Below are 27,932 nucleotides of genomic sequence, written 5' to 3'. Positions count from 1 at the left end.
CTCTTTTTCCTTCTCCAAATTCAAAGGCCACACACACACGGGGCAAGGACCCAGATTCCAAGGGCACTTGCCTTTGGGAGTTTCTTTTGTTCTCTGGGGCACAACAGGAGCATCTCTCCCCCATTAAGCACCAAGGGGACAGATGGCGCCACCGTCTTTTCCTTGTGTGAGTCCCAGGGGCCGGCGCAGGCTGGCAGCACCCCCTGCCCACCAATCGCTCCCGTCGCCACGGCTGAAAACCGGGACTTGTCTTCACTCTTGCCCTCCCACAAACGGACAAGACCATCGTTCAGGTCTGGGGAGGATCAGCCCTCCCCGCCTTGCGCACAGCCGCCGCACACCGAGGCAGCCCGTGAGCACCACGAACAAAATCGAAGCAGGTACTGAACGTTTCACACCCCTCGGTTGATGTTTTTAAAGGGCCTCAGGTGCCAATCACCACTGAAGGCAAGAGAAGTTGGTGCTCAAACTCCCTCTGAACTTTGGAGCCACAACGAAGCATTTTGCCAAAGCAGGACCCGAAGCTCTGGCTGTGACCGGGATAAGATGGGATGGGGGGAGGAACCTGTGCTTGAGGAGATGGGAAGAACGTGCCTGGAAACCCCCTGAGTAAAGCCAACGATTTCAGGGTACAGAAGAACCCTGCAGTGGGCAGAGCATCCACGGTGTGAGCCTGGGCAATGGCCCTGGGCCCCCTGCCCCTTCCCTCTGTGCCCCCACGAGCGCTCCCATCCCAGCAGCGGGTCCCCGGCCACGGCCAGGACGAGGTGACACCCATCACAGCAGGGACGGACGCAGCGAGGGACCGCAGAGACGGCAGGTTTGGAGGCTACAGCTGTTATTAACAGCAGAGTTAGTTTAAAAAAAATTCATTTCCAGGCAGCATGATACTACATTTGGGGGGAAAGGGTTTCCAGCAAAGTCAAAAATTGAAACCACTTCATTTGCAGTCGAGCAAAACGCTGTTTTCAGGCCAATTAACCCATGGAAAAGAATTATTGCTGTAGTTGTACCGCTTCATTTAGAAAACAAAGGAACAAAATCTTTGGACTTTTTGGAACCTCTTCCTCCTCTTCCCCTCCAATTTGACCCAAATTTCCGGGATGAGTTCGCTGCAGACGTTTCCCCGGCTCTCCCAGCAGACCCTGGAGCCACCCCGGGACTGGGAATTCAGCCGGCAGCTCCTAATGGCATTTTCCCTCTCCCCACCCCGGCACCCGCAGCACCCGCTCGCCGGCCCCGCGCTGCCGCATGCTCAGTAAAAGCCCTTCACTCGCTTGTTGTCCGGGTCGAACGGGGACTTGGTGTGTGCTCGGGCAGGGTAGGTCACCCCCATCCGCTCCAGCTCGTAGCTGCCGCTCTTCACGAAATCCAGCGAGACCTGCAAGGCAGAGTCACGGAGAAAGTCCCGTTGGGCGCTGGGAGGTGCTGGTGGGGCACCAGCCCCCTGCCACCACCCCAGCCCCATGGCTGGGCAAGCCTCCACACCACCCCACGGATACGCTGTCCATGGAAAACCCAGCTCTGCCATCCCAGGAGGATGCATGGAGGGGAGGAAAATAGAATTTTAAAAGCATTCCGCTAAAAAAAAAAGTAAAATAAGAAGAATGCAGTATTTAATTTTTTTTTAGGGTTATTTTTTTTTTTTTACTGTGAATTTTTTCAGTGCCACCCAGCGCAAGGTGCAGTGACAGCCAGCCTGCGGGAGCTCGCTGCCAGAGGGGCCAGGGCAGGCAGGCTGGGTGGGGGGATGGCACCCCAACGGGGTCAGCCCTGGCTGCGGGACGGGACCACGGTGGCAGCCAGGATGTCACCGCTTGGTGTGAGGAGCGTGAGCTGTCCCCTCCGCCCGCAAGGGTCACCCAGGGCCAGGCAGAGCCAGCGGCTGAGACACCGCAGCGCAGGGAATGGCTGGGGAGGGGGCGGTCTCTCAATGCCGATGGGTTTTTATCACCTGGAAATTGTCAGCAATTCTGCAACAAACAGAATTTTTGTTTCTCTCCTCTCCGCCTCACCCCTTGCACCTCCTCTGCTCCTCTGGCTCTTTAGCCCCAGTGCCACAGTGACGTCCCCATCCTGGATCGCAGAGCCGGGGAGCATCACACCCGGTCACTGAAGGGCCGTATCCAGGGGGAGGAAACTGAGGAGCCCCAAGAAACACAGCACGGCCCTGGGCAGCCGCGCTGGGCGCCCCGCTGTGGGGAGCTGGGAAGAGGGGGGCTCTGCGTGCCCTCCTCCAAGGGCTCGGCGTTGGCGTGGGGTCTGGGTCCAGCACCAAACCCCCGATGGGGAGAGCGTGGGGCAGGGTCCCGGTGCAGATCCCCCAGTGGACCAGCCCTCCCTGCACAAAACTCCCCCCTCCTTCCGCAATTACTGCCCCAACCAAGCGGGAGTTATGCCAGGGAGCGGGGAGATGGGGGCAGCACGTTAACGTCTCCTTAACGAGCGCTGCTTCCCGGCTGCAGCCCGCCGGAGCTGCCGCGCAAAGGAGCTGGCAGGGCTGGGGACCCCATGGCGTGACCACCCGTACGTGGTGCCAAACCCCACCATTGCCATTTCGGGCCCCCCCCGGAAGCGTGGCAGGCAGGTGCCTGCTGCCAGCCCCACAGCAGGCGGCGGCGGCAGAGCTTTCCCTGCGGCGGGTGTGCGAGGGGGGAGAGCGGCGCGATGGATGCACCCGGGGGGGATGCACTCAGCGCTGCTTTGCCGCATCGGTGCCTCGCCGGAGGCAGGAGGGGACCGGCCCCCCACCACCTCCGTCACGCTGCCTGGGGCAGGCGGGGGCGGCCGGGGGAGGGAAATGGAACAAGGAGGAGAGAGTTGGAAAGGGGGAAAGGAAAGGCAGGGGCCGGGGGGGAATGTTCACGATGGAGAGAAAAGGTGGTCCCCAGGGGCTGAGGGGGCAACTGGAACGCAAAGCCACTCGACCTGGGAGTCCAGCGCTGATGCAGGATTAAAAGTCAAGGCAAGCAAGAGGATGAAAGCACAAGCACAAGCGCTGCTCTTGGTTTGCAACAGAGAGGGTCCCTGGGGACGTCATCCCCAGCCCTCTGTCCCCACACGGGTTCCCTGGCCACTGCCTACAGCCCGCTGCTTAATGAGGGCATCTGATTTACTATCCAGGAGTCTCCCAGGGTTAATTAACAGCCTGCTGTGCTCCGATTGGCCATTGCTCCCTATAACATAAGTTAATTCACTGCTGCAATTAAATACTCGGTTGCAATTAACATCCGAGGCAGCTCTTGAGCCGGAGAGCATTGCTGGGACCACACGGAGCGACAGCTGGTGAGACCGACCTCGTCACCGAGCCATGGCATCCCTCACCCTCCCGCCTCCCGCGGGGACAGCACGGGGGGGCTGCCCTGTCTCACTCCCCAGAGGACAGCGGGTTTGCAATGGGTTTGCGTGTACGGCTTCAAAACCAAACAAGCGCTACGCTCCCCCCGCCAGGAAGCCCCCGTCCCCGGGGGGCTGGCGGCGGCAGGGCGTCTGTACTCACCGGGCCCCCCGCGGGGTCACGGATGTAGCCGTAGGCGATGGTTTTGTCAATGGCAAAGCCGAAGTCTGCTCGACGGATGTGGCCGACCACCTTGCCGTCCCGCCAGACCGCCTCCAGCCCAAACATCGGCACCTTCCTGCAGGGCGAAGGCAGAGCTGCCCTCAGCAATGCCCCACGGCGGGACCCCACAAGGAACGGGGGCTCGGGGCGGACTGGACCCCGGCTCTTCCCCAGGCCACCCCACGTGCCAGGGCTCCCGCTGCCCACAGGTTCATTACCCTCCCCGCGCTCATCCCAGGCGCTGGCAAAGCCCCTCCAGCCCCGTTTGCAAAACCTCCCGCTGCTCTGGGTGAAACAAGATAAACCCACTCCCTGTCACACCGCTTCCAGCTCCCATTAAACATCCAGCAGGGAATTCGCGGTGGGATTTAAATTAGAGATGGAATTAGAGCATGGAAAACAGTTGAGCTGGCTTGCAACCGAGCTCCCCGAGCGTGCGCGGGCGCAGGGGTGGATGGGGCTGGCTGAAGATGCTCGTCCCAGGGTGGCCGCTGGCGTTGGGTGCTGCCCGGGGCTGAGCGGGGCCCCGCAGTGGTACTCACTCCTCGGTGGTGAAGCAGACGAGACGGCGGAAGATGCCCTTGGCTTTTTGAGCCTCCACAGCCTCCCGGCCCAGGAAGGGGATGTTGGATTTGAGCTTGCAGGTGAAGGCCAAGCCTGATTCCAGCGGGGTATCGTCGGGGCGCAGGTCTGCGTGCCAGTGCCTGTACCCTGCAGAGAGCAAGGACGGGTCGCCCAACCTCTCCCTGCCATGGCAGCAAGCCCCGGGGGGCAGCATCAGGAGACCAAGACACCACCCCTGCCTCCTGGACCCCCCTGGTGCCCTCGATTCGCTTGGCCCTGGACAAAGCACCCTTGAGAGGAGCCCGTATTGCGGGAGTCTCAGCAAAGAGCGCTGGGGCCGGTTGCAGCTCTGCCAGTAGCTGCCAGACCCCCGGTCACACCAACCCGCCCTTGAGGCTGGGAAAAACCCTGGTCCCCCAGCCAGAGGCAAAGCAGCGAGCGCTGCCGTAAGGAAAGCAAGAAACCTTTCTCGATGCTGAGGCTGTCGATGGCTCTGTAGCCGGCGTTGGTAATGCCGTGCCGGGCACCCGCCTGCATCACCGCCTGGTAAACCTTCACGCAGTCCGCCTTGGGCACGTGCAGCTCCCAGCCCATCTCCCCGACGAAGGACAACCTCATGGCACGGACCTGTGAAACGCAAGAGCCAAAACACCCCTGTGGATGGAGCCGGGCTGTGCAGCGCGGGAGAGGCTGCAGAGCCACATGCCACCATGGCGGGGAGAGCACCAGCTCGCCCAGGAACCTTGTGCGAACGCCCTGCTTTGGGGGAAGGCATTTCTTCGCTCTCCTTCCTGCACGAAGCCAGGATCAGACTGAATTTCTCGTCTCTGGACAACCTAAGCTTGGCACCACAAACCCAGCTATTGTCGGCGCCCAGGAGGGACGGCCAGTGGGCAGAGGGGGCTTGCGTTCAGCATTCTCCGGCCACCGATCCCAGGGCTGTCACACCAGCGGGGATGGGGTTAGAGACGATGCTCTGTCTCCAGCCGGGCTTTTGTCTCCCTCTGCTGATCCATCCACACCAGAAGAGAGCCCACAGGCACCCCCAGCCCTGCGCCTCCCTACATCAGCCCGTCAGACCGGGAAGCCAGCCCCCAGCAGGACTGTCCTGCTTTGGGGCACTTCGTGGCTGCTGTCCCCTGGGGATGTCCCCCACTTGGCATGGGGGTCCCACGGCAGAGGCACCCAAAGGCCCTGCGCTCCCGGGCAGGGGCTGAGCCCGGCATCCGGACCCATCTCCCGCTCGCCCCAGGGGGATGCTCAGGTTTCCCCAGTGGAGGTTGTGCCCCCAAGCGTTACTCTCAGCTGCCAAATTAGCTCCATGCCGAATGCACGAGGCTCCAAAGAGGAACGAGCAGATCAGCACAGGGGACTCGGTGCTTCCCGGGGGAAGTCTCATCCTCGGAGATATGCCTGTCTGCCTGCGCTCCCGGGGGCACAGACCTCCCAGCCGTGCTGGGACTGGCCATTTTCCCCCCGCTTCTCATACAGACAGGCTTGCCTGCATCCTCCTGTTGTCCCTACTGAAATAGTCTGCATTCCCAAAGCTTTCCAGGCCGGTTGGGGCCACCCCAGCTCGGGCACCTTCCCTGAAAATACCCCTTGAAGCCTGAGCTGCTTCATCCCTTTGGATTTCTCTGCTTCCTCCCCCACAAAAACCCTTCTGGTTCATCCCTTCGGATGCACATCAACTGCAAATGCGTACCTCGCTTTGGGAGGGAGAGCAACTCAGGGACTTTCACGCCAGATTGTGATCTGCAGGCTTAATAAAGCAGTTTTCAGCTAGGAAGAGGCTTCCAGGCTGGTTCTGTCGGCCAGGCACGCTCCGCGGCTTTGGGGCTGGTTTGCCCATGCTGGCTCTGGACGTCGTTGGGGCAGAAGCTGCATCGTGCCACGTGCTGAGCTCGTACTACAAGCGGGAGCTGCTGTCAGCTGCGCTCTCTAACCCCGGCTATAAACAACTACAGACAACAGCAGCTGCTGCCCAAAACAGGCAGCAACAGGCAGAAGCACCAAAGGGGTGCCCGGGCTCTCCGCTGCGAGAACAGCCAGTGGGCGACGGGCTGAGCCCCCAAATCCATCCTTGCTTCCCCACAGCACCCCTGCGCTCTTCCAGCACTGCAAAAATAGTATCCTCAAGCCAAGTTTAAGGCAGCTTTTGAGACGCGATAACCTCTAGAACAGAAGTGGAGAGGAGCAAGGAACACAGTAGGTATTGGGAATTTATTTGGAGCCCCCTCACCAGAAGGCATGCCGGGGAGCCATCCTTCCTTCGCCCCCTCCCACAGCCCGCCAAGCGAAGCACAAAGGCTGGCAATCGCTCCCCGAGGCGCACAAACACAAGGGGCGCGGGGAAGCACAAAAGTGTCATCTAATTAGGGAACAGCCAAAGATGAAGCCGCTGCAGCCGGCTACCATCTTCAGCGCGGCAGGAGATGCTCCGGGGATTGGCAGGCAACTTCCCGGCTCATTAACCCTGCCTGCGACTCTGCAGTCAGCGCTGCAGCTAAAGCGCACTTTACCCTCAGGGGCAAGTTACTCCTGGGAGAAACTTGCCCCCACACCACCCCTGCTCCGCGGGAGCGAGCATCCCGGCAAGAGCGGCGAGGTAGAAAACAGGCATCCTCGGGACAATCGGGTTACCAGTCATGAGCTTTGCACTGGCAGGGGTTGGGGTGGCACCCGCATGTGCGTGCCCCCGGCAGGGGTGAGCACCCCACCGCGGAGGCCAAGGGGGGCGTCAAGGGCTGGGCTCAGCCGCTCCCGCCGGCTTTCTGCTACATTCCCCTAGGAACAGGTTTTTGTGTTAGATATCAACTGGAGCTATGAAACAGCATCAATTCCTGGGTCTTTCAGCAGCCATTCAAAGTCTTTTTAAGTATTCTAGAAAATGAAAACCTGAACTTTACCCTGTATCCAGCAGCGAAATTCAAAGGGGGACCTTTCTCGGCTGTTCAATACAATGAGAGACGCTATATATAAACTCACCAACCAATTGGTAATTTCCAGAGTCATTAACTCTGCTGGAACTCTCCTTTCACTCCAGCTGATTTTGCTCAACTACTGAGTTAATGCAGGAAAATCTCAGCGATAACTTTTAAAAGATGTCGGGTTCGGTTTAACCCCCCTGAAAGGCGATAATATCAGAGAAGGCTTCAGCCTGCTGTCCTGAGAAACCCTCCCACTCTAATTTCGGCGTGGGACGGAGTCCCCTGTGCTCACTGTGTGGCAGGGGCCTGATGGAGACCTCCCGAAGGGTGGCCCCGGCAGCAGGCAGGGTGACACCCCCACCCCCCCAGCCCAGAGCCCTGGGGCAGGAAAGCTTTTTTCCTACAGTCAGGGTATTTACACCCAAAAGAAGCCACAAAATTTCTACCAGCTATTTCCTCCTTGCAGGACCGGATTATTTTTTTGTAAACTTGAAGCAAAATGCAAATAAACTTATCAGGCTCTTGGAGATGGGAACATTTATACACCTTTCCCAGGGGATAAGTAGATTATTACGAGATGTTATCAGCTTGCCACAGGCGTGCCAGGGGAGGAGGCGGGGAGGGTTATAACTCGCCAGTGGAGACTAAAATGCAACGTGTTGGACAACCTGCAACAATGGATTGGCCTTCGGGTCCCCCGTGCCACTGTCCCCGCCAAGGGACACCGGGCACACTGGGTTTTCGGCACCCAGAGCACAGGGCACGCTGGTGGCGATGGTTTGGAGAATTAATCCGAGTTGGGCAAAATCTGTGGCTTAGTTAAACTGCCCTAAACCCTGGCAAGTCTCTTGTTCACAAATCAAGAAGCCTTAATTTGATTTAGCAGCAATCCCTTCAGCAGCCAGCTGCATTCGAATTAAAGCCACTTTAATTCCGAATGAAAAGTGTCCGCACGCGGCTTAACCCAATTGCGCTAACATCCAGCCCGCCTCCGGCTCCCTGTTTTCCTGCTGCCTTTTGTGAGATTTACCGCTGCACCTCCACCCCCTTCGCCTCCCATCGGACACCAGCCGAGAGCCAGAGCCAAGGCTGGGACGGTCCCGGCTGCTCCGGGCAGAGGGGGATGCCCTGGGACCGCTGCCTGCCCAGATCTCCCGTGGGAAAGCCGGGGTACCAACTCTACCCCCTCTCCCAAAGAGGTGTTTTTGCAGCAGAAGGAATAGTTCCTACGGGGTAAACATCAACAAGAAACCAAGGCAGAGCTTCTCAGGCAAACCTTGCAGAAGTTTTTCCCTGATACCAAACCTTGCCAGCAGCAGCTCTTCCCAGAACGTTTCTCTTCTGACAAAACGACACTTCATGCTCACCAACTCTTCTATTTAGGGTGTTTCAAGCGGGCTCAATCAGCAGCTTCACACATGACAAAACTCCCCACAGACCTGCCATCACCCCCTTTCCCCAGGGATAACTTCAGACCGTGCTGATCTCCGCCAGGGAAGCTGGGGGAGAGATTGAGGGCGCTTTTCTCACTGCCCCGCACCCGGCGAGATGGAGGAGTCCGACCAAGCGCTGCGGAACCGCACAGCAAACCCCGGGGGACTGACCCACCTCTTTGCAACACAGCAAAGGACACCAGACCTGAGCCTTCCTCCCTCCACACCTCCGAGCCATGCCCCACGGTGCGTTAAACCCATCGCTGTGGCTCCTGGCAGAGGTGCCGCGCTGCCGGCCTGGGCAAGGTGCATTCCCGCGGCTTGCTGAGGCCTGTCGCACTCGGGACAGCAGTGCATCCCCAGGCGATGCGCCGAGGGGCAGGAGCCGGCTGGAGCACCCCCAACCTGTGACTCCCCGCCGAGCCAGGCAGCCGTGCTGGTTGCCACCATCGCCCCAAAGGGCTTCTCGTCCCCTCGCTGTGACGCTGAGGGGCTCAGCCTGCGCAGCATTACCTTTTCTGCGCTTTTCTTGCATAACCGCTGACGTGAGCCCTGGAGTTTGGGCAAATGCAGGATGATCTGCGCTTGTACAGAAAGCTTAAGGTTGTCAGACTTCTCCTGTGATCAAATACACCGGCTCCGCAGGCTGCCCAGCCCTTACCGCCAGTACTTGACATGCTTTACATTAGACAGCCCCTGTTTTTTTTATGAGTACAGGGAAAAGGAGGAGATCTAGAGCGTCAAATAAATCTCTCTATCACCAGCGCTCGCCCCTAATCTGTGGGAGGCGTCTCTTGTTCTTCCGACAGCGCTGCAGAGCCATTAAGTCACCACGTCCCTTCCCCAAGCTCAGCCTGGGCTACAACACTGCTGGACGGGCTGGGAGGGCAGGCTGGCGCCTGGCAAGCAAACGGGCAGGAAAACACCCCAGTTTTTGGCCTTTTCCAAGAAAAAAAAAAACAACAACAAAACCTCCCAGCTGCCCACCGCAGCAGTGTGGGGGCAGACGGAGCAGAAGATGCTCGCTGCGCGGTCGCCCCAGTGAACAGACCTTGCTGGGGAGGAGGGACAGCCCCGTCCTACCGTGCATCCTGCGGCCGTGGCCAGTTTGTGGGTGGAGAAGGGGAAAGCTTCATTGCTGAGGTCGGTGTCGAGGACTTCTTGGAGGACGACGCGGCTGTGGGGAAACAGCAAAGTGGCCGCGGTGGAAGGACGTAGCATTCTCTGAAGGTTATCACTAAAACTTGCTTGTCTTGTCGGCAAGACAGACCTCTCCCTCTGAAGGGGAGCTGATGTGGGTGATACGCCGTGCTGTGAGACCCTCAAAAGAAATGCCAATTCCCCCACAAATGGCCCATCGGTCCAGACAGACCATTGCCTCGTGCCGTGGGGCTCACGCCAGGACCTGGCATCCCTCCACCCATCCCTCCCTCCATCCCTGCATCCCTCCACCCATCCCTCTGTGGGCCAGGGATCAGGGTGCAAGGAGGGGGCTGCGATGCTCACCTCAGCGGGCCCTGGATGCTCATCATGCCCAGCTCCTCCGAGCAGTCCAGGAGTTTGCACTGGAGCTTCATGTCCTGCAGCACGGCGGTGATGTGCGACCAGTTGTGTTGAGCCACGGCCCCGCCGATAGCCAGGTAGTAGCCGTCCCCTGGAAGACACCCCCCGGCAGCCTTTCAGGCTCGAGAGCGTTGGGCTGGGGGCGATGCCCGGCTCAGCTCGCGGCTGGTTTTGCTCTCCAGAGGCTGAGCCACAGCCCTGAACCTCTCCACAGCTCTTGCACAGCCGGGGGGGGACTGCCAAGAAACAGGAGGGGGTAAATAGTGCTGGGGCAAGGGAGGGCCTGGGGGCTCTGCTAACATCCACGCTGCCTTTTACTCGCAGGGCTCAGCACAATGACAACCAAATGACCATTAAAACCTGAAAGAAGAAAAGGTAAAAAGAAAAAAAAAGCCGTCTGAGCCCTGGGGGTGCCTGTGCAAGCGTGTGAGCATCACCGGGAAGAGACAAAACTCCTTGTCCCTGGAGACCAACAGCAAAAGCATCTGCTCCTTTGTCCCAGCACAGAGCGTGGAGGGAGCTGGGAACTGCAGGGGGGAGCAGGGAGGGCTGCAGCCAGTGGGCCGTAGCCAGTGCAGGGCTGTATATGAGGAAGAATTTCATCTCGTCTGTAATCCTGCGTGGAAAGTCCCCAGGGACGGGGTTTGAGAGCTGATTAATACATAATCAATTTTCCCTCTGTCTTCCCCGACACTACAAAATCGCTCTCTGATAATCTGTCATAACGGTAATCACTGCAGCCACCTACTGTAATTGGAAAAATAGACTTTGCTGTGATTAAACTCCTCCATCGCCCGCCAAGCCCTGCAGCTCTGCCATCCGCTTCCCGTCACCCCTCTGCCCGCCGCCAGCTCCCCAGAGGAGAGGGATGCCGGATTCGCCCCCGGGAAGGGAAGGGCTCTCCGGCACCCGGCCACCCCAGGGAAAAGGCGAGACTTCGCAGGGCTGGTCCCTCCCCTCTGAGGGTGACACTGCTCGGGGACGGGGCTCCGAGGGCACCGGGCAGCCCAGTGCGAACCTCCCTTCTGGTGGGATCACTGGTGCTGCTGGACATGGCGCTCGGCAGCGCTGCCGGAGACGGCTCAGTGTCCTCCTCCCCTCCCTCTGCTGCTGCCTAATGCCGTTTCTGCCCTCCGGGCTGATGCTCTGCTCCCTTTCAATTCCGCTTTATTGCAGCTGATAAGGACCCGGGGAGAGGTCAGAGCCGCCAGCCGGGGCTGGACAAACCCAATAACGCCAACGAGCAGTGCAGGCCCCCGGCGACACGGGGGATAATTGGGTTACAGGGAGCAATGGGGGGGTAGAGGTGGAAAAAGCCAGGTGGCTGCCATTAGGTAAATGCAATTAGGTAAATCCCGCAGCCCCTGAGCGTGGTAGGGATGGAGGAAATGCTGGCAGGACTTGGACCAAACCTGCCACCATGGCTACCTGGGACTGCGCCCTTGTGGCCAAGAAGGCCAAAGGCGTGATGGGGTGCACCAAGAAGAGTGTGGCCAGCAGGTGGAGGGCGGTCATCCTCCCCCTCTGCTCTGCCCTGGGGAGGCCCCATCTGGAGCGCTGGGTCCAGTTCTGGGCTCCCCGGTTCCAGAAGGACAGGGAACTGCTGGAGAGGGGACAGCAAAGGGCTACCAAGATGATGAGGGGACTGGAACATCTCTCTGATGAAGAAAGGCTGAGGGATTTGGGTCTTTTCAGTCTGGAAAAAAGGCGACTGAGGGGGGATCTTATCAACGCTTGTAAATACTGAAAGGGGGGGTGTCAGGAGGATGGGGCCACGCTCTTCTCAGCGGTCCCCAGCAACAGGACAAGAGGGAACGGGCACAAACTTGACCATGGGAAGTTCCATCTCAACATGAGGAGGAACTTCTTTACCCTGAGGGTGGCAGAGCCCTGGCACAGGCTGCCCAGAGAGGTGGGGGAGTCTCCGTCTCTGGAGACATCCCAACCCCGCCTGGACGCGTTCCTGTGCCACCTGCTCTGGGTGACCCTGCTCTGGCCGGGGGTTGGACGAGGTGATCTCCAGAGGGCCCTTCCAACCCCGACATTCTGTGATTCTGTGACTGGAAAAGTCTTTGTGTCCATTAACACAGCTAAAAAAGGCAGCGGGAGAGGCTGGGAGCTGAACCGCGGGAGGGTAAACCCACCCGGTGATCCCCCCATAGCCCCACGCTGGCTGCAGAAACCCACCCGCCCCCAGCATCCCCGTGCTCAGGGCTTTTACCTTCGAAGGCGGGGGCCAGGGGGGAGGACGGGTCCCCGGGGCTGATCCGGCTGACGGTGAGGTCGCTCTCCACGCCGCCCCGCTTGTTCAGCATGCAGGTGTACACGGTGGAGCCTGGGGAGGGAGACGGGCACCGCTGCCCATCAGCCAGCCCCAGCACACAGCCACGGCCCCGGCGGAGGGAGGTGGCGAGCAGGAAAGTTTGTCCTCGTCCTTACATCAGCCTGGGTATGCCCTGACCCACCCTGGGTGTCCCAGCACCAGGAGGGGGAGAGGAGTCATGCTTTTTCCCCTTGAGATCTATGTGAGGAGCTGCAGCTGCATCCTCGGACATGCCATGAGCTGCCTCCCGTCCCCGGAGAAAGGGGCAGCTTCTCCCCGTGCGAACCGCGGCAGGCGAGGGTTGTGCTTGATTCACTCCAGCACCCATCACATCTCCAGCTGTGAGCCACAGCTGGAGCCAGAGGGCCGGCAGAATCCAGCCCCCGGTGAGGACAGGGAAAGCAGACACTCTCACACGCTTCCCATAGCCCCTGCCGAAGCAGCATTCAAAAGAAAAGCCAGTTTGGGTCCCCCTCGGTTTGATTTGGTGTGAGACGTGGTTTCCCAGGGCATCCTTGCGGGGCAGCAGGCGATGCAGCCGAAATAAAGGGGCAGCGCGCGGCCGACATAAAGGGGCTGAGCCAGTACCTGGTGCTTTGCTCACATCGGCGGTGAACAGCCAGTTCGCCGCTTTGGTCGCTTCGGGACCAACCAGGTAGAATTTTCCAAAATAAGACATGTCGAAGAGAGCCAGGGCATTCCTGCACGTTAAGCATTCATTCTTGATCTACAATTAAAGCAAACACACGGCTGAGATTGAGCCACGTTCTCCCTCCACAAAGGGAGGCACACATTTGGACCATTTCGGAAAGGAGAAACACCACGGGGACGCAGCCCTGGTGCCTTTAAAGGCTGCAAGGCTTCAAAAAAAGCAGGTATTAAACGAAGCGAGTCTGAGAGGCCATCCTGTATGCTCAGTCCCGTTCCTTACCTCAACAACACAGTGACAGTTATCAATAATAATAATAATAGTTAAATTTTATCAAATTGGGTATTTCCCCCAAGCTGGTCTCAACTCTTTCATTTGGGAAAGCAGCAGTAAAACTCCCGTGGCCTCTCCGCTGAGGTTTCCAAGCACAGGCCATGCATTTCTCTCAATCTTTTCGGAACATTTTCCCCAGTTTTGGGCAAAGCTCGGTGCTTCCCCTCCCTCTGAGCCCCACCAACTCCACCCAAAGCGATGATATGGCACAGGCTCTGCTGCCTCTAACCCGCCCTGCTCCAGATGTGCCCAGCGGTTTCAGCCGGGGGAGACACTGCCCCCCACACTCACGATGTCATGGTGTGGGGGGAAGTCGAAGGTGTACTCGTCCCCCAGCAGCCGGTTGTAGGTGTAGTCCTTGTGGCGCTCCTGGCCGTACGCTCCATAGTAGTCGTAATCCAGAACCTGGCGGCGGGAGAAGCAGAAGGGATGGGGGCACTCAGGAAGATGATGTGAGGCCGAAGGCAAGGAGCTGCTCCCAGTCGCATTCACCCCATGCCAGGAGAGGAGCGGGTCCATGCAGGACCTGCCTGTGGTGATGGGTCCCCTCCCTGACATCCCTGCTCATGGTGATGGGTCTCCACCCCGACATCCTTGCTCGTGGTGATGGGTCTGCACCCCAACATCCCTGCTCATGGTGATGGCTCTCCACCCCGACATCCCTGCCCGCAGTGATGGGTCTCCTCCCCTGCATCCTTGCTCATGGTGACGGGTCTCCACCCCGACATCCTTGCTCGTGGTGATGGGTCTGCACCCCGACATCCCTGCCCGCAGTGATGGGTCTCCTCCCCTGCATCCCTGCTCATAGTGACGGGTCTCCACCCCGACATCCTTGCTCGTGGTGATGGGTCTGCACCCCGACATCCCTGCCCGCAGTGATGGGTCTCCTCCCCTGCATCCCTGCTCATGGTGACAGGTCTCCACCCCGACATCCCTGCTCATGGTGATGGATCTCCTCCCCTGCATCCCTGCCCGCAGTGATGGGTCTCCACCCCGGCACCCTGCCCATGGTGATGGGTTCCCTTCCTGGCATCCCTGCCCGTAGTGACGGTTCCCCTCCCTGGCATCCCTGCCCGCTGCTCTTCAATATACAGAAGCAAGATCGGTGCCTCTCATTGCAGGAAGGTGCTGCCTGTTGCAGAGGGACAGGCAGACACACACACACAACATGCACACGCGGATCTCCCTTTTACCGCTCTTACAGCGAATTAAAGCCCAACAGCTTTTACGGACCCGTTTTGGTGACAGGCAGCTGCCTGCAGCATATCGCACACCCTGCAGACGCTGGTACCCTCGTGCTGAACGCCCCCAAAACGCGTGCCGTGCTTACCGGGGCTGCTCCCCCGGGGCTGAACCAGCCGGGCCTCTCCCAGCCGTGCCGCTCCTGGAAAACGCAGCCCTGTTGCAGCAGCTCCTGCGCAAGCAAAGCCGGAGAAATGGGAACAAAGGGTTAAAAAAAAGCCTTTTCACTGCTTTTTAAGCCGGTGCCCAGGCTGCCCTCCCCAGTTCGTGCTCAGGACCTGACTTGTGACCCCTTGGCTTTGGCTATCAGCAGCCAAAATCAGCGCTGGTTTTTGTCTATTTAAAACAGTAGTGGCAAACCCCATCTGCCTGCAAATTGCCTGATATTTTTGTCCTCCCAAGAAAGGTATTTGCTGGCGGGCAGGGGTCCGACAGCCCAGCTGTGCACCCACCAAAGCTTGTGTTACGGTGCACGAATTACCGACCGAGAGATGCTAAATCCAGAGAGCAAGATTCCCCCCGATGTTTACAAGAGTAATTATATAATAACATTTAAGATTTATACGGCAACCTTTTCATTCCTCCTCTGTGCTCTCAGGAAAATCTCCCTGCACGCAATTAATTAGGGATCCATTAAGATATTTTTGTTTGGTGCCTCTGTTCGGAGAAGAATAGATTTTGTTGAACATCTCAGAAATGATTCAGTGCCTATTTATAAAACACAGCACATGTTCTGGAGCTGCATGTATAAATACCAGGCTGTCAGTCAAATGGGCATTGCTTATTAGACATGCTATTAAAAAATAAATTGCATCCTCGGTGACAGAAAACAACCGAGCTGTCAACTAAACACCGGGGGACGGCGGGGAGGGATGTCTGTTTTACTGCTTGAGCCTCTGCTCCCCATCGGAAGAGGAATGGTGTGATAGGAATTAGCGATGACCAGAAACGGGCTCGAGAAGCGTGGCTGTTCCCTGCTGGGGCTGGGGGCCGGCAGTGACGGGGTGGGATGAGGCACCGGCCCTGGGTCACCCCCGGCATCTCGGGAGCGGTGGGTGGTTTTGGGGGTGGCTTTGAGCCGCGGTTGCTGCAATGCTGCCGATGCGGCAGAACCACTGGAAACTGGGTTTTTTTCTTAAGTGCTGCGTCTTGAAAGCGTTCACCTATGGAGATTTACGCAAGGAAGCAGCCGGGGAAGGTGGGAGCCGGGAGGAGCCTGGGCTGGCAGCCACAGGGAGCAAAACCAGCGGGGACTTAAGGGGTGCCAGCAAAACCACCTCTGCGGGGGCACAGCAGCTCCCCACCCTTCCCGCATCCCTCCCCGTGCCCCGGCCTCGCTCCACATTGCGAGATGCTGTTTTGGGGAGGAAAAGTTGCTGCTGAGCTGCAAATGCAGCATGTTGAGCGCGGGGCAGGAGATCCCCGCCAGCATCCTGCATCCCGCATCCCACAGCCCTTGCAACCGCCCCCGAGCCGGACTGGCAGTGAATGAAATAAAGCATCTGAGCCCTTCTCTCCACTTTTCCCTTGCCCAGCGACCATCACCAGGCTCTTAAGCCATATCTGCTAAGTTCAATATTATGGGAATGCTTGGCATCTCTACCATTAAACTGTCCATGGCCCCAGCAGCCTTGCAGCGTGCACCCGGTGAGCTTTGGGATTCGGCAGGGATCTTCCCAGGATGGATGGATGGGAGCAAGGATGCAGCACCCTGCTTTGGGGAGTGATATGGCTGCGGCCACTCTTTGCCCCCTCTTTTTTGCTGCCAGGGTGCTGTGAGGGTCTCCTCACAAGGTAGCCCAGCTCAGGGTGCGTGTCCTCACCTCGTGCAGGGGGTCCTTCCTCACGTTGCGCCCCGCCAGCGGCTCGTCGTGGGGGAAGACGACGGAGTAGTTCTTGGCGTAGGACTCGTGGCTCCGCTCCCGGATCCAGCGGTTGTTGTCGGTGAGGGAGTGGTGAAACCTCCTGGAAGGCAGGGGCAGGGCAGAGTCCGGATGAGCCCACCAGCTCGGGGGGGGCCTCCTCCACCGGCCATGGCCCTCTTGGCCAGACCCAGATGTGGATGCAGCTGCTGTGGTGTAAAATTGCTATTCCTGCACCCGTTTCAGGGGCAGGAGGAACCGAGCGGGGCTCGGTGCTGGCCGTGCCGCAGCGCTGCCCATCGGAGCCGGGCGCTCGCCACAGCCCCCGCCAGGCTCCCCAGCCCTGCTCCAGGCACATCCACCCCCCGCAACTGGGAGCAGGATAAAGCCCTGCTGGGGGGCAAAAAGAGGTAGAAAACGAGGAGAGTTAAGGTTAATTCTGCTTTGCTTCAGCGCGGGGCCGGCCTCGGAGCGTGCCTGGTGCACAGCCTGGATTTAAAGGCAGCCCTGACGAAGGAAAGAGCCTGGGGCATTCCTTACATTTTTCACCCAGTTCTCCCCAGGTTGAAAGATAAATAAAACCCCAAGCATTTTAAATTTGTTTGACATTTTTCATCTTTCAAACAGAAAAGCTCCTTGAAGGAATGTGCCAGCTCAGCACACGCTCGGGTTATTACCACCAGAGACCTATAACTCACGGTGGCACCTTTCCCGTCTGCCGGCTTCAGCAGGCGGGGGACCGCGGCTCCCCGAATTACCACCGGCTCCTCTCCAGCCCCAAGCCCCCAGGTCTGGAGAAAGAGAGGCGGGCAGCGGGGGAAAGGCAAGACAAAATGCCTTTTTATAGGCCCTTTTATTTTAAAATAATACTTTCATCTTCCCTCCCGGCTGCCTGGGTGCCGTGGAGAGGCAGGGCACCGAGGGTGAGCGGCGCAAGCGATGCTCCCCAAAAGCAGCCGTGGGCTCGCTGCGAGGGCAGCTGCCTCTTCTGCCGGCATGGGCCAGGCAGCAGGTGACATGCGGCATGTCACCGGCACCCCCGGCAGCCCCAGCCCCTTCACCGTCACGCTGAATTTTTGACGGCGGCAAGAGGAGCAACAGCTGCCAGATGAAATATTTACAAGCGAGTGTTTTGAGAGGATAAATATTATAATGTGCAGAAAAGGGAGTTATTTAAAGAGGAGCTTAGTAACCATCGCCAAAAGAAAAGAAACAGGACTGACACCAGCTTGAGGATGGGGCAGACGGGACACGGGGGATGTGCGGGTAATCCAGATGCTGGAAAGCCCCCGGCTGCTCTCTGAGTGGGGCCGGGGTCCCACGGCACAGACCAGCCCCACGACGGCTGCGGTTGTGCCAACCCACCCCTCTGACGGTGCCTGTCCATCCCGGGGATTTCTCCTTCCCGGGCTTGGCCCATCGCTGGCCCGGGCGCCGCGCTGCCGGAGGCACCAGCACCAACTCTCCCGCCAGCCCGAGCCGACAGGGCGTTCGCCAGCACCGAAGCAACACGATTTTAAAAGCTTTGTCCCTGACAAGGTGGTTGCTGTCGCTAGCAGCCCTGTAAAAAAAAAAAGCCCAAACCCACTCAAATGCAATCAAGCAAGTCACAAGCAATTACGGAGCCAACATCTGCACAGTCAAAACTCCCGGCCCACGTCGTGCGGCAGAGAGGGGGGGGAAGCTGATCTTTCTCTGGTTGAAATCATCACCCCCCGATTATTAACTTAGAGGATTAGGCACGGCACTAATTGAACAACAACAAAACCCAAACGTAATTACCCTGTCCTTTCCCATCACCGCAATCTCCTCGCGACTGATGGAAGCTGTTTGCGTAGAAGCAGGGTGAGCAAATGAGATAAACCCCACACGTAAATTCATTAAAGCCGTCGAGCATAATTGATTCCAGCCCCTCGGAGGGACACAGGCTGCAGCACAGACGCTGCCCGACACCCGCTCCCAATGCCAGCATCCAGCCCTGCCTTGGAGCCCATCGCCGAGGACTTATAAGGGCTACGAAGATGATGAGGGGACGGGAACATCTCTCTTACGAAGAAAGGCTGAGGGATTTGGGTCTTTTTAGTCTGGAGAAGAGAAGATTGAGGGGGGGTCTTATCAACACCTATAAATACTGAAAGGGTGGGTGTCAGGAGGATGGGGCCAGGCTCTTCTCAGTGGTGCCCAGTGACAAGACAAGGGGTAACGGGCACAAACTGGACCATGGGAAGTTCCATCTCAACATGAGGAGGAACTTCTTTCCTTGTGAGAGTGGCAGAGCCCTGGCACAGGCTGCCCAGAGAGGTGGGGGAGTCTCCGTCTCTGGAGACATCCCAACCCCGCCTGGACGCGTTCCTGTGCCGCCTGCTCTGGGTGACCCTGCTCTGGCCGGGGGTTGGACGAGGTGATCTCCAGAGGGCCCTTCCAATCCCTACAATTCTGTGATCCTGTGACCACCCAAGGACGAGGGGTATCAGCCAAGGAGCCCACGGCCCTGGGGCAGCCAGGGTGACTTGCCTGATGTCGTAGCCGTACATGTCCTTCTCCGGCCGGCCGTGGATGATCCAGTGAGCCAGCTCCCTCCCACAGCCGCCTCCCAGCATCATCCCTGGGGAAAGAGGCGAGGACGCAGATGAAGCCAGGAGGCCACGTGTGGCTGCGAGTGCTGGGCTCTGCCCGGGATACGCTGCCCGCGTTGGGATGCCCGAGGTGTGATCCCTTTGGGTCTCTCTTACCGGCGCTGTTGAAGCCACAGCCAAGGAAGAAGCCTCGGACCTCTGGGGCTTCCCCCATCAGCGGCTTGTGGTCGGCAGTGAACGACTCTGCAAGACAGAGAGGAGGTCGTGCCAGCGAGGCCAGGACAGGCGTTTTGGGGACACACACACTTTGGGAGCAGGGTTCCTACAGCTTTCCGTGCTGCCCTTGGCCCGCTCCTGCTCCCAGAGAGGTCGGTGGGGCCAGAGTTGGACCAACACCGAGGACTTCCCGGCATCTCAGCTCAGGCATCCCCACCTGCACCGCTCCAGCAGTGCCCAGGCAGCAGAGGCCAAAGGGCTGCCCCAAAACTGGGATGCCCAGCATCATGCAGGGGTCTTGTGCAGACTCCTGAAGCAAATATATGTACATATATATACACATATTTGCTTCAGAAGGTTGCATGAGTACGCACACACACAAACACGCACACACGAGGACGAGGGGAAACGGGTTCAAGTTACGTCAGGGGAGGTTTAGATTAGATATAGATATCTAGATTAGATATTAGGAGACATTTTTTCACTGAAAGGGTTATTAAACATTGGAATAGGCTGCCCAGGGAGGTGGTGGATTCACCATCCCTGGAGGTGTTTAAAAAAAGGGTAGATGGGGCACTGAGGGACATGGTTTAGAAGTGGCTCTTGTCAGGGTAGGCTAAAGGTTGGACTCGATGATCTTAAAGGTCCCTTCCAACCTCAACAATTCTATGATTCTATGATTCTACACACATATATGCGCACATCGCACCGCCGGTGGCAGAGGCAGGCACTGGTGGCACAAGGCAGCTCCTTTGCAGCCCCGCGCGTTGCACGGGCTGTGCCTGCACCGTCCAGCCCCCGGGCTGGGGGTCCCGGTGCCCTCCGCACCCCCAGGAGCTCGGCAGCGCTCGCTGAGCGCCGGCACTGCGGGGGGAGGACCTGCGTGGTTGGGTTTTGGGCTGGAAACCTGTGAATCAGTGAATCCCCAACCAGAAGGTGCACGAGGTGCTGCGGTGGCTGAAGCAGCCTCTTGCTTCCTCCCAGCCCCCCAGTCAAGGGGGCACCGACCCGCTCACTGCCATATTTCATTACGATGACTACTTTTCACCTTCATCGATTTCTGTTGGGAAATGCCATGAATTTAAGCTGCTTTATTCAGCTGAGGGATTGCTGCTGGTGTCGCCCAAGGCTCCTGCGCTGCTGACGTCTCATGCTGCCAGCTCCTGCTCCCCCCACAGGGCCACCAACCATGTCCCCACGCAAAGCCCCGCTAGGGAGGACGGAGCAAAATACCCTGACAGATGCGTGCAGTCCTTCTCCCTGTTTTACGGTGGTTTCTCCATCCGGGAGAGGGAAGGCAGAGCTCGGCCTGCTCCATCCCTCACCCCCAGCAACTCCCAGCGTGTTTCCCACTATCTCCGTGCCCAGGAGAAGCCAAGAGCAGAGCCAGAAGAATATTTCCACTTCCACCAAAGCGGCTTCTCACATGCCAATATCCCCATACCCATGGGGATATTCGCCGAGTTAATGGAGCGACACCCAAATCACCTCCCCGTCACCAGTGGCGCCCACCAGCCCTCTGGTTTGTACTGGGGCGGATGCTGAGTGCTCACACGGGACCTCGGCCCGCTCGGCTGCAGGGCTGGATCAGCAGCCGGAGCAGAAACAGCTTAAACCACCCCAATCGGGGCTGCTTTCATCCCCTGCCCCTGGAGCACAGCGCGGTGGCCGTTCTGCTGGTGAAATATTTACCGCGCAGCAGAAAGGACAAGCGTTTGCGATTTGACTCAGCTGTCGCAGGCAAACCAGCTGCTGGTTTAAATCAAGAACCAGAAAAGAAGCAGCACCGGCCCCTTGGAAATCACATTACCGTACTACAAATACTAGACATATATCTATAAGAAGTCAGGTCCCCTCCGGAGGCCACCAGCTCTGCTTACACCGCGGTTCCATCAAACCCGCCGCACCCAGGGCCACGGCCTCCACCTTGTACGTGTCATGTTCTATCTGCGCGGGGCAGGAGATGTGCCCTACTTTCCCCTTGTACAGCAGCTCCCCTCCCTCCCCGAGGGCCTTGAGGGTTTCCCTTTAAGTGCTTCAGCAAAAAGGGAATTTTTAATTTTTTTTTCCCCTCCTCCCTGGCACGCGGTGGATTTCAAGGCCAAACCAAGTGTGCAGGGCTCGGGTTCGATGGCTGGCATCACCTCCAGCTGCCGCTGCAGCGACGCTACGGCCTTTAACGCCACACCAGACAGCCTGGGACGGAAAACTGGGTAAATCTAATATCATCGGCCCCAGAAGCAAGTAGTAAAAATAAAAATGTAAGATAACACTTGGCAAAACAATGGCCACTGCTTGAAAAAAATTTGCCCCGTAATTCCCCAGCCGCAACCTCGGCCGCAACCTCGGCTGCAAATCTGTGCTAGTCACTCCCAGCTTGGACCAAGGCACTGAGCTCCCAGGTGTTTCTCCACCTCTGCTGAGCCTGGGATGCCACCCCTCGGAAGAAGACACCATTGCAACCAGACCACAGCCACTTCCCCTGCGTTCGGAGAGTTTTTCTTCTCCCCAGGTTATGAAGCTTCCTTGGAGGAAGGTCCTTGGAGGAACACAGCCGCCCCGGTGCCACCGCAGACGCGTTACCTGGCCCGCAGACCGTGGATTTAATGCCCGTTTTCTCCAGCACCGGCACCCTGTTCACGGCACCTTCGATGTGCTGCGTGAAAACATCCCAGTCCAGATCAAAGAGGCCAAAAGCGAATTTTTCAGATACCTGAAGGTAGGAAACAGCAATCAGGACACCAAATAGAGTACAGCTGAGGGTGTAAGAACTGCTCAGCTCTGGCAGCCTCAGAGGCCGTAGAAAATCGAGGCTGCTTTGCAGACTCTGGCTTCTTCGGGCTTTCATGAACAGCCCAGCCAAGCCAAAGGTCTGGGGCAGAGCCCGAATTGAGACACCTGGATAAAAGGATGATGCAGCAGGGCAGGGACCGCATGGTGGCCTCTAAATTCCCCCAGCCCAGCCTCTTCATCTCATTCCTGCTGCCTCTGCATCCCCTATCTGTGCCACAGGCAGACCCAACGGGAAGATGCTCTCCTGTGCATTCCCCACCTGCCGCATGGACGTTGGTACCCGCAGGAGCCGGGGGCTGAGGCGCTCCCGCCTGCGCCCACCCCTCCGAGATGGGTTCCCTGGAAACCTGCCTCGTTCCCCCGGAAAACCTCCCAGCACGGCTCACCTCCTCCCAGAAGATGGGGTTTGACTCATATCCACCCACGGAAAGGGCATCGCCTTGGAGACGGAGATACACCGAGGCGTCGTGATCGCGAACGTTCGGCATGTTCTGAAAAAAGGGGAGGGGGAGCGGAGGGGTGAGAGGGGGACAAGAGCTGCAGGGAGACCCCGACACCACCCCGGCAAGGCTGAGTGGGATGGGCTGGGGGTCTGGGGAAGAGGGTCAGCGCCTGCGGCAGTGACCCACCGAGGACGGGAGGAGCAGTGGCTCCGGGGATGTTCCCACAGCCCCAAAATTTGAGTGTCCACCTGGCCCCGAGGGGAAGGCACCCGACCCAGCTCCAGCAAACCTGGCCAAACCCCAGGCAAAGCGGCTTACGCGGGCAGCGATGCTGCGGGCAGCGTGCCCCCTCACCACGCCTGAGCCCAGGCAGCCAGGCTGGAAGCCGACCCTTGCACAAATCCTGCCTAATTAGCAGCTGACGAGCTCCAGCGCTGTGCGCAGAAGCTGCGCCATGGGTGCATTTTGCACGGGCACCGGGGAGAGAGCAGCCTCGGCTCTCCGGCTGCTCCTCCGTGGCGCCGGCAGCACCGGGAATGCTCGGGGGAGCGGGAGCAGCCGCTGCGGTTGGTGCCAGCTTGGAAAAGCATCACTCCTCTGCCACCCACCTCCGCAGCAGGGTGCAACAGCACAACAGGCAGGCAGCAGCCCGCAAAGAATGAGGGATTTGTCCTCGTGAATAACGGACAGAGAAACATTTAGGTAGCACGGAGCTATTGGTGTAGGGCCTACTGCAACCCATGCTGGCTAATGCAATTAAGTGGACTGAACGGGAGGCACCGGGGTGTGCAAGCTGCAGCCTCTTCTCTGAAAGGTCCCCTTCTCACCGCGTTTGTACGGCACAGCGGAGTCACTGGGATATAAATGTAATCATTGACACCAGCACGTTCTGAAATGAGACACCTCGCACTGAACAGTCAGACACAGGCTGTGTCAGTGGGATGGAAACTAAATTATGTGTCACCCTCAAAGCCCCGGTGCCTGAGTGAAGGAAGCCTCCTTCGACTCCTGAATAACTCCCTGCAGCCGGATGGCAGGAACGGATTTCTTGGGAGAGTTTAGGAATGCTTGGAGAGCTACGCCTCTGCCGGCCAGCGGCTGGGTCTTGTTCAGAAAGTGTGTGGCACCTTTATGAACGCTGCTATCGGACACCAAACACATCAGGGAGCCTGTAACAATTCTACCGAGGTGAAAAAAAAAATGAAGAAAATTATCCTGCTAGTCATAACATTGTTAAATATTAAATACGACACTATTAAAGGTGGTCTGATTGCTTGGAGGAGAAGCTGCTGGGTGCGCACCTCCCCGGGTGCAGAGCTTGACCCAGCAGGAAGATGATGGGGGTCCCCCAGGTCTGGGGGTGTCGGGGGGGGGGTCTGTCCCGTCTCACCCTGCCACGTGCAGAGCGGGCAGGAGCCAGCGCTGCCCCCGGAGCAGAGGAGCCCATCTGCAGCTGCAGGGCACTCACCTGGATGCCCTCGATGCGCTCGGTCACCACGTAGGCGTGATGCATCCCCACCAGCGGCACGTGGACGCCGGCCAGCCGGCCCAGGGCTCGCGCCCACACGCCTGCGGAGAGAGCGGCCCCCGCTGAGCACCTCTCCGTCCCCCGGAGACCTGCCGCGGTCTGGGGGTGACAGCCAGATGGGGGGACAAGGGCTGACGCGGACCCTCCAGCTCAAGAGATGCAAAGCCACTCCCTGCGGCCACAGCCCCCGTCCCCCGCCTTCCCCGCCGTGCTCTGTGCCCCGTACCCGCGCAGTTCACCACGCAGGGAGTCTGGATGGTCCCGTGGGCTGTCTCCACCGCATACACCCTCTTCACCCCAAAATCGTCAGCTCTGACCTGGATGCCGGTGACCGGGCAGTTCTCGATGATCTGGTGGCAGAGGAAGGGCAGCAGAGTCACGGCAGGGGCACAGGGGTGGTGGGACAACCCGGCTCACCCGACATCGACCCCCCAAAACTGGGAAAGGTGAATCCCAGCAGCAGTCCGGCACTGGCCATCTCCCTTTCCCAACAGCTATTACTGCTGGCGCTGGTAATAACACACCCCCCGTAACCGCAGCATTAAACCGTGCGCCCACAGCTGCAGAGGATGTCTGTTATTTACATGCACATGAGCAAAGCATCGCACCAAGGATGGGCTCACAGTCCCTGCCTCAAGGAATGGATTGTTACCTGACCCTAAAACCTCTGCTCTCCCAAGGAACCTGCCTTGAGCACTGCCTCTTCTTGCTGCTAAAGGTCTTGTTTTTCATCCTCTCCTTTCTCTGGATCTCATGGATCCTGCCAGCTTTGTTGCTGTGACCCAAACAGCCATCAAAGCCAAACAAGACAACACCCTTCTTGGGCGAAGACCTGACGCTGCAGGAGCGGCTCTGCTCCAGTGGGGAAGGAGGAGATGGGGAACGCAGAGGACGAAATCTCCTCCCAGGGTCAAGAGGCATTAAGGAGTAATTACTAATTAGGAACTACCGTAGCGCCTCTGGCAGTTGCTGCTCTGGCAAGAGTCGAGCAGGTACCAGCTGGATCCATGGTGCCATCCTTGGGGACGTACAGGGTGCCGTACAGATCATCAATGTTCATCAGCGGGTACAGGTCCTTGGTCTGCGACGGGGTCAGGACGTAGGACTCCACGCCGTACACCTTCCCCAGCTGCCAACCAGACGAGAAAACCAGGAGCTCAAGCAGGCAACCAAAGCTTTGCTCAGCTCTTGCTGCTGCAGGAGGAGGAGACCCCCAGGACACGTTTAGCTCCCAGACGGGGCAACTGCTGCCCCACGGCAAGCCTGAATTCCAGTGTGGGGTGGGATGCTCTGTGCAGATGTCAAGGAATGTGGTCCCATATTCCCACATGAGCTGCCTGTGCAGCTGCAAAAATGACGCTACTGCTATCCGAAAGGACAAAAATCCATGGCTGACTTTAATTTTGCCTACTTTGCCAGCATTTTGTGCGATTCCAGCAGAAGCCAGGAGGCTGCCCTGGAAGCATAACCCTGGCACGGTTACGATGGTTATAACCATAACCCAGCAAGCTCCCGGGGCAGGAAGGCAGGGAGGGACAGGCCATTCGGACACTGGGGGCTCCGCAGCCTTGGGACCCCCAGCCCCGTTCCCATGGGCAGGAGATAAACGCCACCTCCCGTGGCCCACCCGGCCGGGGGACGCAGCGAGGGGCTTCTCCCTACCGACATGAGCCTCTTGTACTCGTCGAGGCGCTGCTTGTTGGAGGCGATGAAGAGCCCCCCGTTCTCCACCCAGCCCGTGTGCAGCCCCGTCTCCGCCGGCAGCTCCCGGCTCACCACGTCCCGCGTGTGGGCCAGCAGCTCCACCTCCACGTCGCTGGGACGCAGCTGCCACAGCAGACCTGGCAGGGGACACAGACACAGCCCACGGGTGGGACGAGAGGCTCCGCCGCCCCTCGCCGGCACCAGACGCGGGATGCGGGGGGGACCCCCGTGTCCCACGCCCGGCGGGGGGGACCCTGCCGGGGCTCTCGCTCCATCTCGTGGCGACGTGGGAGCGCTACAAATCCGCGATTCCCATTTTCCTTGGGCAGTAAACGAATGGGGGGGGGAAGGGTTTGTGGAGCAGGCTACCCCAAAAGAGACAAAACCCCCAAAGAGCTTCTTGAATTAACCTCGTCTAGTTCCTCCCTCCCTGCCAAAGAAAATCGGGTTAAAGAAGAAAAAAAAGAAAAAAAAAGGAGCATGGAAATAAACTGTTTAGTTTTCCTATGGTCATATAAAACTTTTCTTAAAAAAATAAAATTTTGGGGATGTTTTCTTAACAAAAAGCTACGCCAAAAGGAAAAAACAGAAACCCTGAAATTCTCCCAATTTAAAGCCAAAACTCTCCGACACATCCAGAGCCAGCCCGTGCAACGGATCCGCTCCGTAGACTACAGCGCATCCCAAGCCGTGGGCATCCCCAATGCCCCCACTGCCCCCACCCCAGGGACCCCCGCGTTGTGCCCACCACCTCACCGGCCGTGTGCCACGTGGTGCCCGAGGTCAGGCGGTCCCTCTCCAGCAGCACGACGTTGGTGACACCCTGCTTGACCAAGTGGTAGGTGGTCTGGCAGCCCAGGCTGCCTCCCCCGACCACCACCACCTCAGCTGAGGACGGCGGGGGCTGGCTGGGCTCCCCGCTCCCGGAGCCTTCCTCCTTCAGCGTCTTCTGGTACGGGACGCTCTTCTTCGCCGTGGGACCCGTCGCGCCGCTGAAGGGCCGGGGGCTTCTCCAGGGGGCTGGCAGGCGGCGGGGGGCGGCTGCCCGCAAGGCACAGCTCATGTAGGACATCTCCACCTGCAAATCCCCAAAACACCTCGCTGGCAATGGGTGGGGGACCCCCGGAGAGCCTGGCTGCTCACCACCGCTTCGGTGGTAGCAGCATCTCTGGGTGCTGTGCGAGGGGCTGAGAAGCTCGCGATGGCTGGATCGAGCCCCAGGGCACGTCCCAGAGGGGGCTGCTGGGACCCCCTTCCAGCAGGGAACCGGGATCCCCGCTGCATGCCTGTGCGCTCCCAGACGCCCTTACGAGGGGCCCCACTTAAAAAAGGGGCTTGGAAACACACAGAGTAGGGCAACGTGCTCCGTCACGCCTGCAGAAACCACTTTTTTTTGTTGTTTTTTTCCCTTGCGTTCAGGAGCTGCTTGGCCACAATGAAGGCGCAAGCTCTGCTCCCTGTCTGGGGGGGTGGGCAATGGCTGCTGGTGGGGGACGGGGAGAGATCCTGCCTGCAGAACCCCCAGCCCCTGTGCGCAGGGCTCCCGGCCGGGGACACGGCTTGGGGTTTGCTCCGGGCACGTGGTTTGGGTGCACAAGTGGGGTGCAATGGGGTCTCGCAGCCAGCGCCACCCCCTCCCACGCCAGCCGTGGGCCGGGGGCTGCCCCAGAGCTCACCTCCCAACCAAGCCCCCGCTCGCTGCCTCCGAAGCACCCGCTGTCCCCTCGCTGTCCCCTCACCGTCCCCCCTGCAGCCCAGCGAAGCTGCGAACTCCCGCTGGGGAAATCCCGCGACACCCGCGGCCGTTCCTCGGACAGCCCCCGGCAGGTTCCCACCGCCCGCGGCCACCACTCGCCGGGACTCCACTCACCGGCCAGGCTCCTTCTGGGCTGGCTTTCCCTGCCGCGATGGCCGTGGGGCCCCTTGCCTTCCTCCGATGCTCTCCTCCTCCTCCTCCTCCTCTTCCGTGCACGGCTGTCCCCTGCAAAAAACATTAACCAGCTGGCGAGCGGAGCCAGCCCAGGCGGCCGGGAAACAGGGAGCTTGCCTCCCTCTTACCCCTTCTCCTGGCTTTGCTGCTTCTCGACGGAGAAGAAAAGTCAGGCAGAGCTGAGAAATTTGAAATAGGGAGGAAAACGCTGCTTTTCTTCCCGGCTCGGTGCCCGGCAGAGAACAAACAGCCCAACTGGGGCCAGTGGGGACTCGCAGCCTCCC

At 59.0% G+C, this 27,932-nt stretch overlaps 1 protein-coding gene across 2 annotated transcripts; it reads right to left on the bottom strand.

Moving 5' to 3' along the window:
• Positions 1-737: 737 nt before the first annotated feature.
• SARDH (sarcosine dehydrogenase) lies at positions 738-27,932 on the bottom strand. Of its 2 annotated transcripts, XM_063353328.1 has the most exons (22): positions 27,777-27,932; positions 27,589-27,699; positions 26,475-26,796; positions 25,677-25,855; positions 24,964-25,143; positions 24,241-24,364; positions 23,955-24,055; positions 22,430-22,534; positions 21,834-21,963; positions 19,191-19,277; positions 18,973-19,063; positions 16,420-16,561; positions 14,685-14,768; positions 13,646-13,759; positions 12,961-13,099; positions 12,271-12,384; positions 9,993-10,140; positions 9,570-9,663; positions 4,588-4,750; positions 4,102-4,270; positions 3,500-3,635; positions 739-1,381 (listed from the first exon to the last, which is right to left on the bottom strand). In XM_063353328.1, the coding sequence occupies exons 3-22, from the start codon at positions 26,788-26,790 to the stop codon at positions 1,256-1,258; spliced, it is 2,742 nt and encodes a 913-aa protein (XP_063209398.1). In that variant the 5' UTR covers positions 26,791-26,796; positions 27,589-27,699; positions 27,777-27,932; the 3' UTR covers positions 739-1,255. The 2 variants fall into 2 exon arrangements, with proteins under 2 accessions (XP_063209399.1, XP_063209398.1); XM_063353329.1 differs by lacking the exons at positions 27,589-27,699; positions 27,777-27,932 and adding an exon at positions 27,458-27,576 and having other exon boundaries at positions 738-1,381.

Source organism: Chroicocephalus ridibundus, chromosome 15, assembly GCF_963924245.1.
Source record: "Chroicocephalus ridibundus chromosome 15, bChrRid1.1, whole genome shotgun sequence".
Lineage (NCBI taxonomy): Eukaryota > Metazoa > Chordata > Aves > Charadriiformes > Laridae > Chroicocephalus > Chroicocephalus ridibundus.
This window is presented reverse-complemented; position numbering and strand designations above follow the sequence as displayed.